We start from the raw sequence: 15,343 nt of genomic DNA, 5'->3' as shown, positions 1-15,343 counted from the left end.
GATAAACACACCCTCACCCCAGCCCATTAAGATGTTGCATGTATTAAGTTAAAAATAAATAACGTTTAGACTTTAGATTAAGGTGCTATTCATTTTTTTTAACTTAATTGGCTTGATGGGTTAAACATTTAATTTGAACCTAATGACTTCATGGGTTAAGAGACCAAGGACGTGTTTGACAAAACTAGCTGGAAGCTGAAAGTTGTAGCTTTTATTTGTGCAGACGTGTTCAGCAAAAATAGTTGTTAGTTTTTAAAGGAGTAAAATTAGATAAAACCAAAAGCTACTTGAAGTAGTTTTTGATTTAGGAGCTTTTTGTTTAAAATAAATGCTAAAAACTCATACTACCGAACAAAGCTTTTTCTTAAAGCAAAAAGCTAAAAGCTTCCAGCAACTCTCAAAAGGTCCATGTCGAATATGCCCTAAGCCTTTACCTATTGGTCCATTTTTTCCTCCCAACTCTTCTTACATTAAAAGTGATGAATATTGTGAAATTTGATTTTTTGCAATGCAAGGGTAAAATGGTCATTTACTAAATGGTTTATTAAGTCTAGAAAATAAAGAGACCTTCTGCATACAACACTTCATCAAAACAGACATCATTACCCATTCAACTACTTCACCCATACAGTATTCGATAGGAAAAAAAACAGCCTCTTAGTGTTGTCCCTATTAAGCCCATTAAAGTCAAAAAGAAACAACACTTAAGTAAAGTGTGTTGTTTATAATGGTTGGTTTTAGAAATTGTTACAAGTAAAACTAGTTATAAAAAAAACTCGCTATCTTTTCGAAGAACCCAAATGCTTCATCAAAAACATGTATTTCTACACATTTTTAAGAACATCTTCTTGGCAATAAAAATATCATAGTCTCCCATTTTCATAAAACTTGCAATGATCAAATTGGAAGAAACAACATTGAACTTGTGATAAGGAACTTCATTAAGTAATTGGCAAGCAAAAGTGAAAAGATTAAAAGATATAAACAGCATTGATGTGAGAGATGCTTTCCAATAACAAATGTTGAATTAGTTGAAAGTACAAAATGTGAAGAAAATAAAGACTACACAAGAATTTAGGTGGTTTATTAGTTTATATGATCAATGTTACATATTTCATTCACAATGATCATTAAGTAAACGTTTTTAGATCATATGCTAATGGAAATTTATCACACGCCAGTTGACACTTATGGTAGTTACCACAAGGGTCTAAAGTCAATTTCCAATATGCATATGGAATATGGATGGTAGTTCTGAGATGTCAATATTATTGAGTTCCACATAAAAAATGTGTTGCATGATTATTAGTTTATAAGCATGTTTATAATGCATAGGTAGTACATGTACTAAGTGAAAATTTATGATGCCCAAAAAGTCATTCTGACCAAATTAAGTAAAAAAGAAACAACTAACAAAGCCCTATTTAGTAATTTCATAATTCAACTTCTCTGTAAAAGTAATATATAATTACAGAGAGAATCACTGACACACAGAAAATATAAATCTGTATAAATATGGGCATGTAAATCAAATATTAACATGTTTAGAGAGGAAGTAAAACAGATGGACGGAAATAGTGGTATTGTGCAGAATAATGAAATCAGCCAAGAAGAACACAAGAAGATTAAGCAAATCAGGGATATAGTCGAAAAGCAAGATCCCACCTCCAAGGTATATGTCTTAATGCATAATGTACAAGTAACTGTATCCTGTTCTTCTTAACATCTAATTCAATAAATCTCTAGATTTTTTTGAATGCTAAGATCAAGTAAGTAAGACTAATAATTAAAATTGTATATTAGGAGTATGATGATTTGACAATCAGAAGATTTCTTCGTGCTCAAGATCTGGATGTAGACAAAGCTTCTGCTATGCTTCTAAAGTTTATTAAATGGAGAAAAACATTTGTTCCAAATGGTTCAATTTCTGTATCTGAAATCCCAAATGAATTAGCACAAAACAAATTGTTCATGCAAGGAACAGATAGAAGTGGACGCTTGATTACACTCGTATTTGGTGGCAGACATTACCAAAATAAAATAGGAGGTCTAGAAGAATTCAAGCGTATGTTCTTTAACTTATTATTTACCAATATATATTTTCAATACTTTCTCTAATTAACTTGTGATTAATCACAGGTTTTGTGACCTTCACTTTTGAAAGAATAACTTCAAGGTATGAGTATATTGGAACTGAAAAAATACTCAATAACCGATTTTTGACTAATATTATCTAGAAAAATACTGGATAACTGATTTTTGAAAAATGAATATATCAGGATGCCACCTGGACAGGAAAAGTTTGTTGCTATTGCAGATGTTGAAGGATGGGGATATTCAAACAGTGATATACGTGCATATCTTGCCTCCATCTCTATTTTGCAGGTATTTATGTTGTGTATATTTTATATTCATATGCAAGAAATAGCAATGTACTTTCACTTTTTATAATTGGGTAAAAAAATTTCTTAAACTCTTAATAAGAAAAAAAAAATAGCTGTATGATGTTGTAGTAGGAAGAAATGAAAGTAGGATGATATAATACACAGATAAATTGCATATAGTCCTAGTATAAGTTTATTTTCTGATGTAAAAAATGATGTTTATGACAGGAGTATTATCCAGAAAGACTTGGAAAAATGTTTTTTCTGCATGTTCCTTACATATTTATGGCAGCATGGAAGATGATTTATCCTTTTATCGATAAAAAAACAAGGGAAAAGGTAAGATTGTCTGCATCCTAAAGTAAACACCTTCATATGGAAGTCATAAATGGTGCAAATAATAAGATCAAGTACACAAGTACAAAAGTATAATTGAATTTATGTTTACCTTACATTGCAGATCATATTTGTTGAAAATAAGGAGCTGAAGTCAACACTTCTGAAAGACATTGATGAGAGTCAACTTCCAGAAATTTATGGAGGCAAACTGAAATTAGTTCCCATTCAAGATAGTTAATTTATTATGTAAAATGCTATGAAAATTGTTGTAATGTAAGTAACAAATATTTATAATAATAACTTACAAGTTACCAATAATCGCCACATGTACAAACACCATCTTCTATGTGGTGAAAGCGGGCCCGGTCCCTTACAATAATTACCCTTTTCAATACTTTAGAAACCAATTTCAGCCAAGAGTGACAATCAAGACATGTCCTTAAATTCTTTGAAACCCTAATTTCAGATCCAGGGCTTGATTTTAGTATCCCATAAGCCAATGCCAACTTTTCACTATGATAATTCAGATTCTCTTCCTTTTCCTCTTCAGATATATCCATTAAAACCAATTCTGTAACAGGAACATATCCTGCATGTCTAATACGCCCAATCAATGCTTCTAGAACCTTGTAGATTGATTCCGTTTCAGAATGTGATTTATCTCCTGCTTTAAATTGATGAATGACTCCATTAACTTCAATCCAACTTTTTCCCTTACTTTTATTAACACCATTCCTTTTCATCATACTTCTCACTTTTTCAGATTTATCCCATTTATTAACTGAACAATATGTGTTTGAGAGTAACACGTAATCTCCACTATCAAGATTTGATATTTTTGCAACTGCAAATTCACCCAACTCAAGATTTCTATGTGTTCTACATGCACTAAGAAATGCCCTCCATATAACAACATCAGGGTCCATTGGCATCTCTTGAATCACTTCATAAGCTTCTTCTAGAAGCCCAGCTCGCCCAAACAGATCAACCATTGATCCATAATGTTCAAGTTGTGGTTTAATCTTGTATTTTGTTCTCATTAGGTCAAAATACTCACGCCCCTGTTGAGTCAAACCACAATGGCTACATGCAGTCAAGATTCCAATGAAAGTAATTTGATCTGGTAAAAAATTGTTAGCTTCCATCTTTGAGAAAGTTTCAATGGCATCCATGGCAAGACCATGCATTGCTAGACCATTGATCATGGCATTCCAAACAGAAACATGATCATGTCTTACACTTACAAAAATTGCTTTTGATGTTTCAATTCTACCACATTTTGAGTACATGTCTATAAGTGCAGAACTCAGAATAAAATTGAGTTCAATTCTTTTTTCGGTTAGCAAACCATGTATCCATTTAGCTTGGTCTAAAGCTCCAACACGAGCACATGCAGTGATTATGGATGAAAATGTGAATTTGTCTGGCTCTATGTTTGAACTTAACATCTTTCTGAAGATCCCAAATGCCTCTTGAAATTGTACATTCTTAACAAAACCTCCTATCATTGAGTTCCAGGATATTAAATCTCGTTTGGGCATTTTACGGAATATTTTCTTGGCAATATCAATATCTCCCATTTTCATGAAACTTGCAATGATCAAATTGCATGAAACTATATTGAACTTGTGATAAGGAACTTCATTAAGTAATTGATGAGCAAAAGAGAGAAGATTGAAAGATAGATATGTAGTAACTAGAAGTGATGTGAGAGATGGGCATGTCTGGTACCCGAGTTTAATGATTCTTGCATGTGTTCCACTAACAGATGTTGAATTAGTTGAAAACTTGCATTCTTCCAGAGAACGGAGTAACAATTGATGGTTTGAAACTGTTGTTCCATAAAAGGAGAATGGATTTAATATACACAAGAGTTTCCAAGTGAAAAGTTCATAACAGAAGTTCTTTGAAGTGTAACCTATTCTTTTTCGACCTCAAAAATAAAGCACCAATATTTTCTAGCATTAACATTTATGTTTAGAAATCGCATATATTGTTCTACACAAAGCTTCAAATATATCGATTATAATGTGTGCTGAAAACTAGTGCGTGTATGAGATCAATGATTTACGAGAAGTGATTATAATGTGTCAATAAACAGATGAAACAATGATGCCAGTGATTTGCGAACTCCGATGGATGCTGTCAATTGTTTCAATGCTGTGTGCGTCAAAATAAGGTGTAAGAGAGTAATTCCACGAAAACTGTTCGCAATCCAGTAGGGAAATAGATGGAGTTAAAAATAAATTGATTTAAGTTTTGTTCAGCGAGTCTGTGAGAGATGAAGAGGTAAGTAACCTGAAGGTTCGTTAGGAGGAAACCCGATACTGGATGCTGCGTGGTTTGAGCGCCATTGCCGGATGCAAGTACGCTTATTCTGCAAATAAATCCGTTTAATAATCGCGATCCTCATCACCTGCAATGAGTTAAGTATGACTGTTGGTAAGAAAAACACCAGCAGCCCCGCTTGTCCGTGTAGCGTTCAACTGTAGAGATTCGCCCGCCATTGATGGAGGAGAATTGGACGCCGACTGTTTAGCAGTTTAGGAATACACTTATGGGCTTCTAGTTAGTGCTTCAATAGCTCCATAGCCCAGCTCAGTTTGGCCCAAATATAACAATATACCTTCCAAATTCGATTCATATGCCAATATGCCATAGCCATAATGCCAATGCCCTATACATACATTGTCACAAAAATTAAAACTCACAAATTTATTTAACTTTTTTTATAATTATTACTTAAATATATATTTTTATAAAGATAGTATTATATTGTGATTTTTCTTATAAAACACCTTTTGTCTATTTCTGTTATGAGACCCACGTGGTGATTGATTTGACCAAGAGATACTGTTAGATTATCAACAATTTGGTATTAGCATTGATGTATGAAATCAATAAACTTTAAGGCAAAACAAATAAATTTGTTTTATCATCACTAATAAACACTATTATATATTATTTAGAACTTTTTCATGCTTTCAAATTTTAATTAACCGAATTTCCATAAATTCAAATTTTGCATCATCATCTTGCTTCAATTTATTGGCATCTTGCTTCAATTTGTTTTTTAAAAGCATTTAATAGCACGGGATCAACCCGATCAACTTACTACAGTGGCATCTACATATAAATTACTTGAATGATTATCATTTGTGTAAAATTATATGGGTGTGGGTGTAAAATGTCCTAACAATCACAATCAGTGGCGAGTTTGTATATATATTTGGTGGGTCACTTGACCCACCTTTTTTTTATATTACAAGTTATATATAATAAATTAGTGGGACCCACCTTAAAAAAAATATGACTGAACCATCTAAATATTTTTGACAAAAATTATATAATAATAAATTCGATATTTAGAGCCCTTGTTTAATGTTTTAGTAGCCCTAAAAATAATCCAATATGCATAGCCCAATATAAATTAAATTAAAAAAAAAAAAAAAAAAAAAAAAGAAGAAGAAGAAGTTAAGTTGCCTCACGAACAGCGGCAGTTTTCACAGAGGCATGAAGGCTTCAATTTCATTCATGCGGCGATCATATATTCATATTATAACCATTTGGCATTTGACCACCATAAGTATATTACTCAATTACTCAATTTTATTAATTTTGTCATTTTATGAATCGTGAATAATATATTAATTTTTTTTGTTTTGGAATTCTAATACCACAAACGGTTAATCGATGATTTACAATTCCCAAATCACAAATCTTCACAAATCCCATGAATTGCTCCGATTGTTAATTACTTAATTGCCGATTACAACTATTTTAATAATATCGAATAGTTACTGTGGGCTTTTTTTCTTTCAGTTGCATACTTTATTTATTGTTTTGCTCACCAATTACAGTTAGCCCTAGTGTTTGTTGCAAAAAATCACACGAAGGTTAATGATTTCTTTGATGCGGTTTCTCGGCTATTAAACATTATTGGATCTTCCTACAAGCGACGAAATAGTTTAAGAATAAAACAAACGAATAAAGTTATAGAAGCATTGGTTGAAGGTTTGCTTTATAATTGTACTAGATTTATTATTAAAATATTTTGTGGTTATGTTATTCTAATTAAACTTTTATATGGTAAATTTTAGGTGAGCTTGAGAGTGGTACAAGTTTGAACCAAGAAGTGGGTATCAAATGACCATATGATACTCGATGAGGTTCTCATTTTTCATCTCTATTGAATATCAAGAACATATATTCTTCAATTTGTGAAGTACTTGAAGACCTTGGTAGAGATAATAGTGATCATGATCGTAAAGCTGAAGCAATTCGCATCTTAAGGTTATTAAAATCCTTTGATTTTGTGTTTTGTCACACTTGATGGTTGATATCTTGGGAGTCACAAATCATTTAAATACAACATTACAAAGAAAAGACCAAGATATCGTAAATGCTATGAATCAAGTAAGTAGCTCTAAAAAAACAATTTAAGAAATTAGAGATGTAGGATGGAAACCAATTTTAGGGAATGTTACTTTGTTTGCGATAAACATGATGTTAAAATTGTGGATATGGAAGATGAATATTATGATGGATTCAGTCGTCGAAGATGTTCACAGGTTGGTAACGTTTGATATTACCAACTTGATTTATTTATTGTGTTTTGTCATTAGCATGTTACAGATTTTTTTTCAGGTTAACAACGTGCACCACTATAATGTTGATGTATTTAAGGCGGTGATTGATATGCAACTTCAAAAGCTTAACCATCGCTTTAATGAAACCAACACGAAATTACTTCTTTGCATAGCTTGTTTGTGCCCGCATGAGTCTTTTAAAGCCTTTGACTTGGATAAACTAATGGAAATGGCTACACTTTATAGGGAAGACTTTCCAACATAATATGATCTTCAAGTTCTTGAAGTTGAACTTAAAAATTACATTAAGAATGTGCGAGAAGATGAACAATTTAATCAATTGAAGAGCATTAGAGAACTTTCCAAAAAGATGGTCGAAGGACAAAAGCATATAATATATCCTAAGGTTTACCTTCTCTTAAAACTTGCATTGATCTTACCCGTTGCAACAACGAGTGTGGAACGCGCATTTTCAACAATGAAGTTGGTAAAGACTAATGTACGCAACAAAATGGGTGATCAATTTTTAAGTGATAAAACGGTGTCATATATTGAAAAAAAAATGTTTTAGATAATATTAGTAATGATACAATTGTGAAATTATATCAAGCTATAAGACCTCGTCGAGTACAATTGTAAGAACTTATTTTTTTTCTTTGCTTTTACGACTCGACCCGATCCGAACCCGCAATAATATATATATATATATATATATATATATATATAATATTTTTCTTCTTTTATCGGTTTCATTTAAATAGCGAACCATGTAGTTTTACGTTCTAGACTCGCCACTGATCACAATCTTTCCACAATGAAGAACAATTTCACCATTTTCACTCCCTTTGATGAAAAGAACCCATGATTATAAGATAAAAACTAGAAATAATTTGTGTATTGTTTCATATTGTATTTTAAAATTAATCATAATATAAAATATCAAATAACAATAATAATAGACAAGAGAGTACCTAATCATATGAGTTGAATACTTGGATGATATTGTTGATAGATGATCTGATCGTACGAGTTCAATTATTGGAAAGTATTTTTAAAATATATAGTATGCTATTCAAAAGTTAAAAACTTTAACAGATAAATTTGAAGGTAAACTCATTTCATAAATTTTCGCTCAACTTTATTATATAGGATTAATGATCCTTATGTAGGCAATATTTTACAAACGATAAAAGGACTAACTATTGTTAGTCAAATACATATACTAGACATATACCTAATTTTAGATTATTACATATAGGACATGCAACTGATGCTACTATTCATCGTTGAGTACATGTCATGCACACTACACATATTATTACATATTTGTCACTAACTATTACATATGTCATGCACACTACACACATTATTACATAATTGACACTTACTATTGTATATTGGACATAAAACGATATCTTATAACTATTACATTTTTGACAGGTGATAATAATTATATCGTGTTTGGAACAGTAGTTTTGTACTTGCTTTTATCTTGACCATGAAAATCAATGCATTGTCTCCATCAAACTAGTTTTAGGTAAAAATAATCTAGGGATAGATGAAACACAATTACATAAATATACATAAAGCTTCTACTCCTTCGTACAAATTAATAAAAAAAAAAAGTTCAAATTTCCTTACATAAACAAATGATTTATCTTATTTAAAACTCATAAGATCTACTTACATATTTATAACTTTCAAAAGATTTTACCTTAAACCGTCAAAGAGATTAATTACTCTTACTCCTCGCCGGCACACCGTAAATATTCCATTTCCTAACCGTTATAAAAAAGGTTATTTCCATAAAAGACCCTATATTTTGATCTTTTTTTCTTTTTAGACCTAAAACTTTTTTCTTTTTCGAAAAAGACCAAACTTTTACCTATTACTTGTTATTTTAGACCCTAGCAGGTTACCAAAAGGGAAATTAAGTATTTTCATTTCATAAAAAACCCTAAATTTTGTACTTTTTTCCAGTTTAGACCTAAAATGTTTTTTTTTATTTCAAAATAAACTCAATTTTAAAATTGGTTACAACCTTTAACACTAGTTGTATAAGGTACTTAACTATACCGATTTAATGAAGCGTAACTTCGTTCATGCATAAAAACGTGATTATATCATTTCAAATTAAAATAAAATCCTAAATTTTATTTTGGTAATTATTATGATTATCCTTAAGAATCAATAACAGTGATATACAAACACCATGCATTGATCTAAACACAATGTATACATAAGATAGTTTAATAAAATGAGGTAGTAGGCCAACTATTCAATTTTCTTTTCTCTACAACAAAATTCATAGTTTTGTCCGTTTTGCTCATTCACCACATTCCAACCATTGTTAACAATGTCAACCATTGTATTTTGATATTTAAGTGTGCGGTATCATTCTTGTTATTTGGATTTTCAACTTATGCTCAAATGGTTTCATTCACAAAATATAGTTTTATGTATCCATATGTGATGTTAACATTTTTTAAGGAAGTCTTAAACTAGAATCTCATATATCTAAACAAAACTAATACGAATGTTTATGATTAATATTTTTATGTATTTATTTGATATAATTATAACATATTATTTAATAATAGGCTAATGCTATAAAATATTCTATGGTTTTGGTTTAGAAGTATAATAGTGAGTGCGTTTGTTAACTGTTCTAAAAAAATTAATTAAAAAATTCGGCCAAAAAAATAATATAGAAAAGTGAGAGAGTGAAATATGTCCAAACTCACCAAATAAGTATAATAGACAAACTAAAAAAATTATTTTGTATATAGTTTGTTAAATGATATGGTATTTTTTTTTCTACAAATAAAAAAAATTGTTATTATGCTAAAAGATTCTTCTTAGCCATGTATTATCCATGTTACCAAAAAATATCAAATTAACATCAAACTTTTTATTAGCGGTAATAATAACATTTTCTATAAACAAAATATCAAGTTTAATGATATAATATATATCCAAGATAAAATTTAATTATATCTTTTAGACAAAAATAAAATTTTGTATTTCTTTTAGGTTATATTCGCTCAAAATATAATAGATTAGATAACATTTTTAGTGTATACATGTATACTTTCTTTTTCGGTGTAGTCAATAAGTACCTTATATATTTGGTCTTGAAGATTATAACCAATTTTAAAGTTGAGTTTATTTTGAAAAAAAAAAAACATTTTAGGTCTAAAATGGAAACAACTACAAAATATAGGGTCTTTTATGAAACAAAAATACCTAATTTACCTAGGGTCTGAAATAACAAGTAACACATAAAAGTTGGGTCTTTTTCGAAAAAGAAAAAAAATTTAGGTCTAAAAAGACAAAAAGTCAAAATATAAGGTTTTTATGACGGTTAGCGTAAATCCTTTACATAGTCATATTTGTCCCACCCACTCTCTACTCTCTGCAAGAACCCTCGGACCTTTCATCTTTCAGGTTATTTCGCCATTTTTTTTTATCTTCGTCTTCTTCGTTCTATTGATTACAAATTAGGGTTTTTGTATATTTGTTTCTACATGTGGCCGTATTGTTTCGATTCTTGGACACATTGCTTCCTTGCGGTTTTCAATATGTTGTTGATGTCGAAATGTAAGATTTATTCACCCGAATATCTTGGGAAGGAATCCAAACGAAATTTGTTCATAATTTGCATCCGATTTTAATTCCAAATCTCGAATTCCATGCGACCTAACACCACCTATATATTTTTTTTCTTCTTGGGGTTACTTTGAGTCCTGACTGTGTGTGTGTGTGTTTAAATTTAGTCTTATCGAGATTTCGTACAGAACCTAATTGAATATTGCGCAATTTTTGAAAAAGCACAATGAAACATGATATTACAGAATTCCTGTACATAATTTACTCCATTATTTGTTTGTCATCTCTTATTAGTTGGTTATGCATCAAGTTGGACTGGTTATTGTTTTATAGAATTCATTCCAAGTTTGAAACATATATAAAATTGAGATAAAACAATATATAGCTTAAGGGAACTTATAGGAAACCCTATAAGTTACAAGATCATGTTTATTAGAATCTTTAGAATCATGTGCGTTTCTATTAATACATACAGATATTGAATGTTCTTGCTTCCTGACATTGAGGTGTTATCTTGATTTTGCAGTATTAACAGTTTTCATCATGGCCAAAAAACAAGGACAAGATTCAAGCAGACCTCATGCCAAAAAACATTTCAAGAAGTTAACAAACAACATATCTAAAGACACTGTTCATCATTCTTCAGAAAACAGTGCTCTTGCTCCTGTGAATGATAAAAAAGAAGAATTCTGTGGTTACATATTCATGTGTAGTGGAAAAACTAAACCAGAGTGTTATATAAACCGAGTTTTTGGTCTTCCTTCTGGTAGAAGACAAGTTGTTGAAAAGATCAAACCAGGCACCAAGCTTTTTCTGTTTGATACTGATGTGAAGCTTCTTTATGGTGTCTATGAAGCATCATCCAATGGAGGAATGAACTTGGAATCTGCTGCTTTTGGTGGAATGTTTCCAGCACAGGTAAAATCTTTTATTTATATAAAATCATAATCTAAAATTACGTAAATAATTTTATAAAAATCTTTGTAGGTAAGATTCAAGATTTACAAGGAGTCTCTTCCACTCCCCATAGGTACATTCAGACATGCCATTAAAGAAAATTATCAAGGCCCAAAGTTTGCACCAGAACTTAATAGTCAACTGGTAAACACAATTTTCTTTCTGTCATTTTCCCCAATTTTCCCAAAACTTATATAATAGTAATACCCATTTGGGGTATTTTCGTAAAATTGCAGGTGAGGGCACTTCTGTCATTGTTTCGTCCCATCCCTGCACGATACCCTACAGCACCTAATGGTGCACCTGAACCACAGAGGATACCTGCCACAAATAATATTAATGGATGGATCAACAGCTCATTAACAAACGCCTTTAGAAAATACGTATAGACAACCAATTCATAATCTTCCTCAATTGGGTCAGCAAAACGGGCTAAACCTAAACCCACATTTACATAATTGCCATCCAGCTGTTGCCCCCGCCCATCACCCCCCACCTCCGCCAGGTCATCTGTATCATCAACCATATCCAAGGTAACTGATGTCAATGGGACAAAATTGTAATTTTGAAAAACGTGATCTAAATTTTGGTTTTTTTGACAGCTATATGACAATGCATCCGTGTGATCAAAGATTTGGATTGGATGCTGATAGGTATTTGGGTCACAACTCTTACCCTATCCCACCACCAGCTGCTTATGGTTCTCCTCTGCAACTGCGGCCTACAACTCCTTATGGTGGACCGCGTCCTCCTCAATCTCATACACAATCGCAAGGGCATGAGTTGCCAGTTTCATCTTATTACTTGTTTCCTGGGGGGTTACGCTGACAGTTGGCAGGTGGCGAAAGATTGGGTACTTAGAAGAATGTGATGACATGGTTTTGGTTGTAAATTTTTGGTGAGGGGTAGTTAGAATCTTTGTGAATATTTTGTGACTTTAGTTTGCATCAGAAACTTAAAAAATGTATGAGGTTAACTTTTCTATTAATAGAGAATAGTTCCCTTCTAAATGGAGAATAGAGAGCTATATTTGCCAAGTCGATTTTAGCTTATATGTTATCTCTAACGGATCAAATAGCTAAACTAAAAATAGCTGAAAATAAACAGATTAAATGACCCAGGAGTATTCAAGTGTTTCGAGTTTGACTATGAAAAGTCCACACGAAGTTTGCATTTAGCTGGCATAGGGTTAGGGTGTAGCTTAAATGATGCCATGTTTAGCATTTGAGGTAAAACAAATAAAACTATTTGACACGACTCTTTTGACTCATTTTAATTGTATTATATATTTATAACTTCTTCTCTTTAGTTATTGTAATTGTAACTATAAAATAATATTACACATGACACTCTTTTATAATTTTAAATGTAGAAAGATGAAATCAAAAATATTATAAAGATAAACAAAAAGATAAAAATATATGAATAATGTTTTAAAAATAAAATAGATGAAAATCGAAAATAAATTATAAATAAGATGACTATAAATGTAATGATACACACAATTCAATGACATTTCTTATCTACAATTCAAATGACATTTTTTATCTGACACAAAATTCAACGATACCGACACATAAGTCAATATATTTAATCATAACATAAGTAATGTTTTCTTATAAATAGCCACGTCCACTTTCATTTTCATCGTACATAATTTTGGAAAACAATTTATTTTAAGTAATGACATAAGTCGGCCCAAGTATTTTGCCATCATTTGATGAATTAAATTGAATGATGACTTAAATTACGATGTACGTTCATTTATTACTGTTAAGATATTTATGTTTATGTATATCCTATATTCATATTTATATGTATTCATTAGGGTAACGATATTCACACAAGCAATATATCTCAAATGGTGATAATAAAAGAAGTTATTTCAGTAGTGACATATCAGATTTTGAAACCGACATGGTAAAATTTTTAGGTTTATTAGTACAATTATTAATCAATAAGTTTAATAGTTTCTAATAAAAACATCATTTTCAGGTACTCAATTTTCATAAACAATTAATAAATTGTAAAAAACAATATATATATATATATATATATATATATATATATATATATATATATATATATATATATGAAAATGATCATAGTTGAAAATAATATATAAGATGAGGGACCACAAATTTAAAATTTATTTATATTGTGGTTTGTGACTTATGATACGTTTGGGTTTAATAATTATGTGCAGGTATGATGGTTGGTCATTTGAACCTATGCGTAGGTCAATTTGGGTGTGATTAACAACACCCATCCGAAGCTTACAGGTGAGTGTTTGTTGTTTTTCTCTAATTGTAGTTTTCCTCCTTAAAGAAACTCCTTGCTAGTAGTTGGTTCCCGTGTTCTAATTCTATCATAATAATGTATATTTGATTTATCAGTTACATGATAGGCTTAAGATTGTTAAATATGGGCTGATTGAGGTTGTCGGGATTTTTACCGTGAAGGTTTGGATAAATTTACATTAAGTGTTTTACTCCTAAAATCTCTATCTATATTTAAATCTATTTCTGTATCTCTATAACTCATGAAGTAAATACATTAAAAATATATACAGGTCCCACTCTTTTGTTAAATATAAGGAAACATATTTACCAAGACAATGCAATGTCACCACCAAAAAAAATTAAGATCACTATTAAATTAATCAGTTAAGTTATATATTAAGTTGATAGGTTGTTATAGTTCAAACATATGGTTCATTAGGTTGATAGATTTTATATGGTTACCAGAGATGACGAAGGTTATGATCGGAGATTGTAAAACTGGTCATCAAAGATTAAAATGGAGGCGTTGATGAAGAAGAAAAACGGTGGGTGGGATGGGTTGAGGTTAGTCATTTATTAAAATTGTATTATTAAATTTCCTAAATAGGTAAAAATCAAAACAAAAGTTGAAAAGAATAAATTTGTTTTTTTTCTGGAACAGGGACCAAGGTTTGTCACTTTTCCAAATCATAGGAATGGTTTTATTAACTTTTCAAATATTAGACCAAAATTGTAAAATGAGAAAAACCATAGGGACCAATTACGTAATTTACTTTTTATAATATTTAAAGGATTAAACTGCACAAATGGTCTATGTGGTTGTTCAAAATTGTCACTTTGGTCCAAAAAAGTTTGGACTAACACACAAGTCCAAAGTTTTCATTTTGTTGTTGTTTTAGTTAGTCCAAAATCATTTTAAAAATTCAGCAAATGATGGATTTACCCATATCTCTTTCTTTTTTGCTTTTCTTTACTATTAGTTAATTACAATAAAAGAAAAAACGAAATATAAAATATAAACTTACTACCTAATAAACCACCCACTCCCCACCCCACTAACACCCCTCTTAGACTCTCTCTCTCTCTCATCTATTGTCGGAATCCAGTTCCCCGTCGGAAACTGCCATCCCCAGAAACCGCCATATCGCCGGAAAACGCCACCCACTGCCAGGGTTCCTCCACC

The 15,343-nt window shown here is 30.9% G+C and overlaps 3 protein-coding genes across 3 annotated transcripts; 2 read left to right on the top strand and 1 right to left on the bottom strand.

Annotated features, from left to right (window-relative positions):
• Positions 1-1,540: 1,540 nt before the first annotated feature.
• LOC145131608 (uncharacterized) lies at positions 1,541-3,041 on the top strand. Its single transcript, XM_079066293.1, has 6 exons — positions 1,541-1,672; positions 1,804-2,065; positions 2,140-2,176; positions 2,280-2,385; positions 2,613-2,723; positions 2,845-3,041. Exons 1-6 carry the CDS (start codon positions 1,541-1,543, stop codon positions 2,959-2,961), a joined length of 765 nt encoding a protein of 254 aa, XP_078922419.1. The 3' UTR covers positions 2,962-3,041.
• LOC145131542 (Tetratricopeptide repeat (TPR)-like superfamily protein) lies at positions 1,626-5,249 on the bottom strand. Its single transcript, XM_079066243.1, has 3 exons — positions 5,022-5,249; positions 3,029-4,554; positions 1,626-2,931 (listed from the first exon to the last, which is right to left on the bottom strand). The coding sequence occupies exons 1-2, from the start codon at positions 5,134-5,136 to the stop codon at positions 3,032-3,034; spliced, it is 1,638 nt and encodes a 545-aa protein (XP_078922369.1). The 5' UTR covers positions 5,137-5,249; the 3' UTR covers positions 1,626-2,931; positions 3,029-3,031.
• Positions 5,250-10,683: 5,434 nt separating this feature from the next.
• Positions 10,684-12,401, top strand: LOC145131490 (DCD domain-containing protein NRP-like). Its single transcript, XM_079066178.1, has 4 exons — positions 10,684-10,759; positions 11,448-11,839; positions 11,909-12,022; positions 12,115-12,401. Exons 2-4 carry the CDS (start codon positions 11,465-11,467, stop codon positions 12,265-12,267), a joined length of 642 nt encoding a protein of 213 aa, XP_078922304.1. The 5' UTR covers positions 10,684-10,759; positions 11,448-11,464; the 3' UTR covers positions 12,268-12,401.
• The last annotated feature ends 2,942 nt before the right edge of the window (positions 12,402-15,343 follow it).

The sequence above is a fragment of the Lactuca virosa genome, chromosome 1 (genome assembly GCF_052849685.1).
Source record: "Lactuca virosa cultivar CGN04683 chromosome 1, Lactuca_virosa_CGN04683_v6, whole genome shotgun sequence".
NCBI classification, from domain to species: domain Eukaryota; kingdom Viridiplantae; phylum Streptophyta; class Magnoliopsida; order Asterales; family Asteraceae; genus Lactuca; species Lactuca virosa.
Note: the sequence above shows the minus strand (reverse complement) of the source record. Positions and strands in the feature narration are given on the sequence as shown.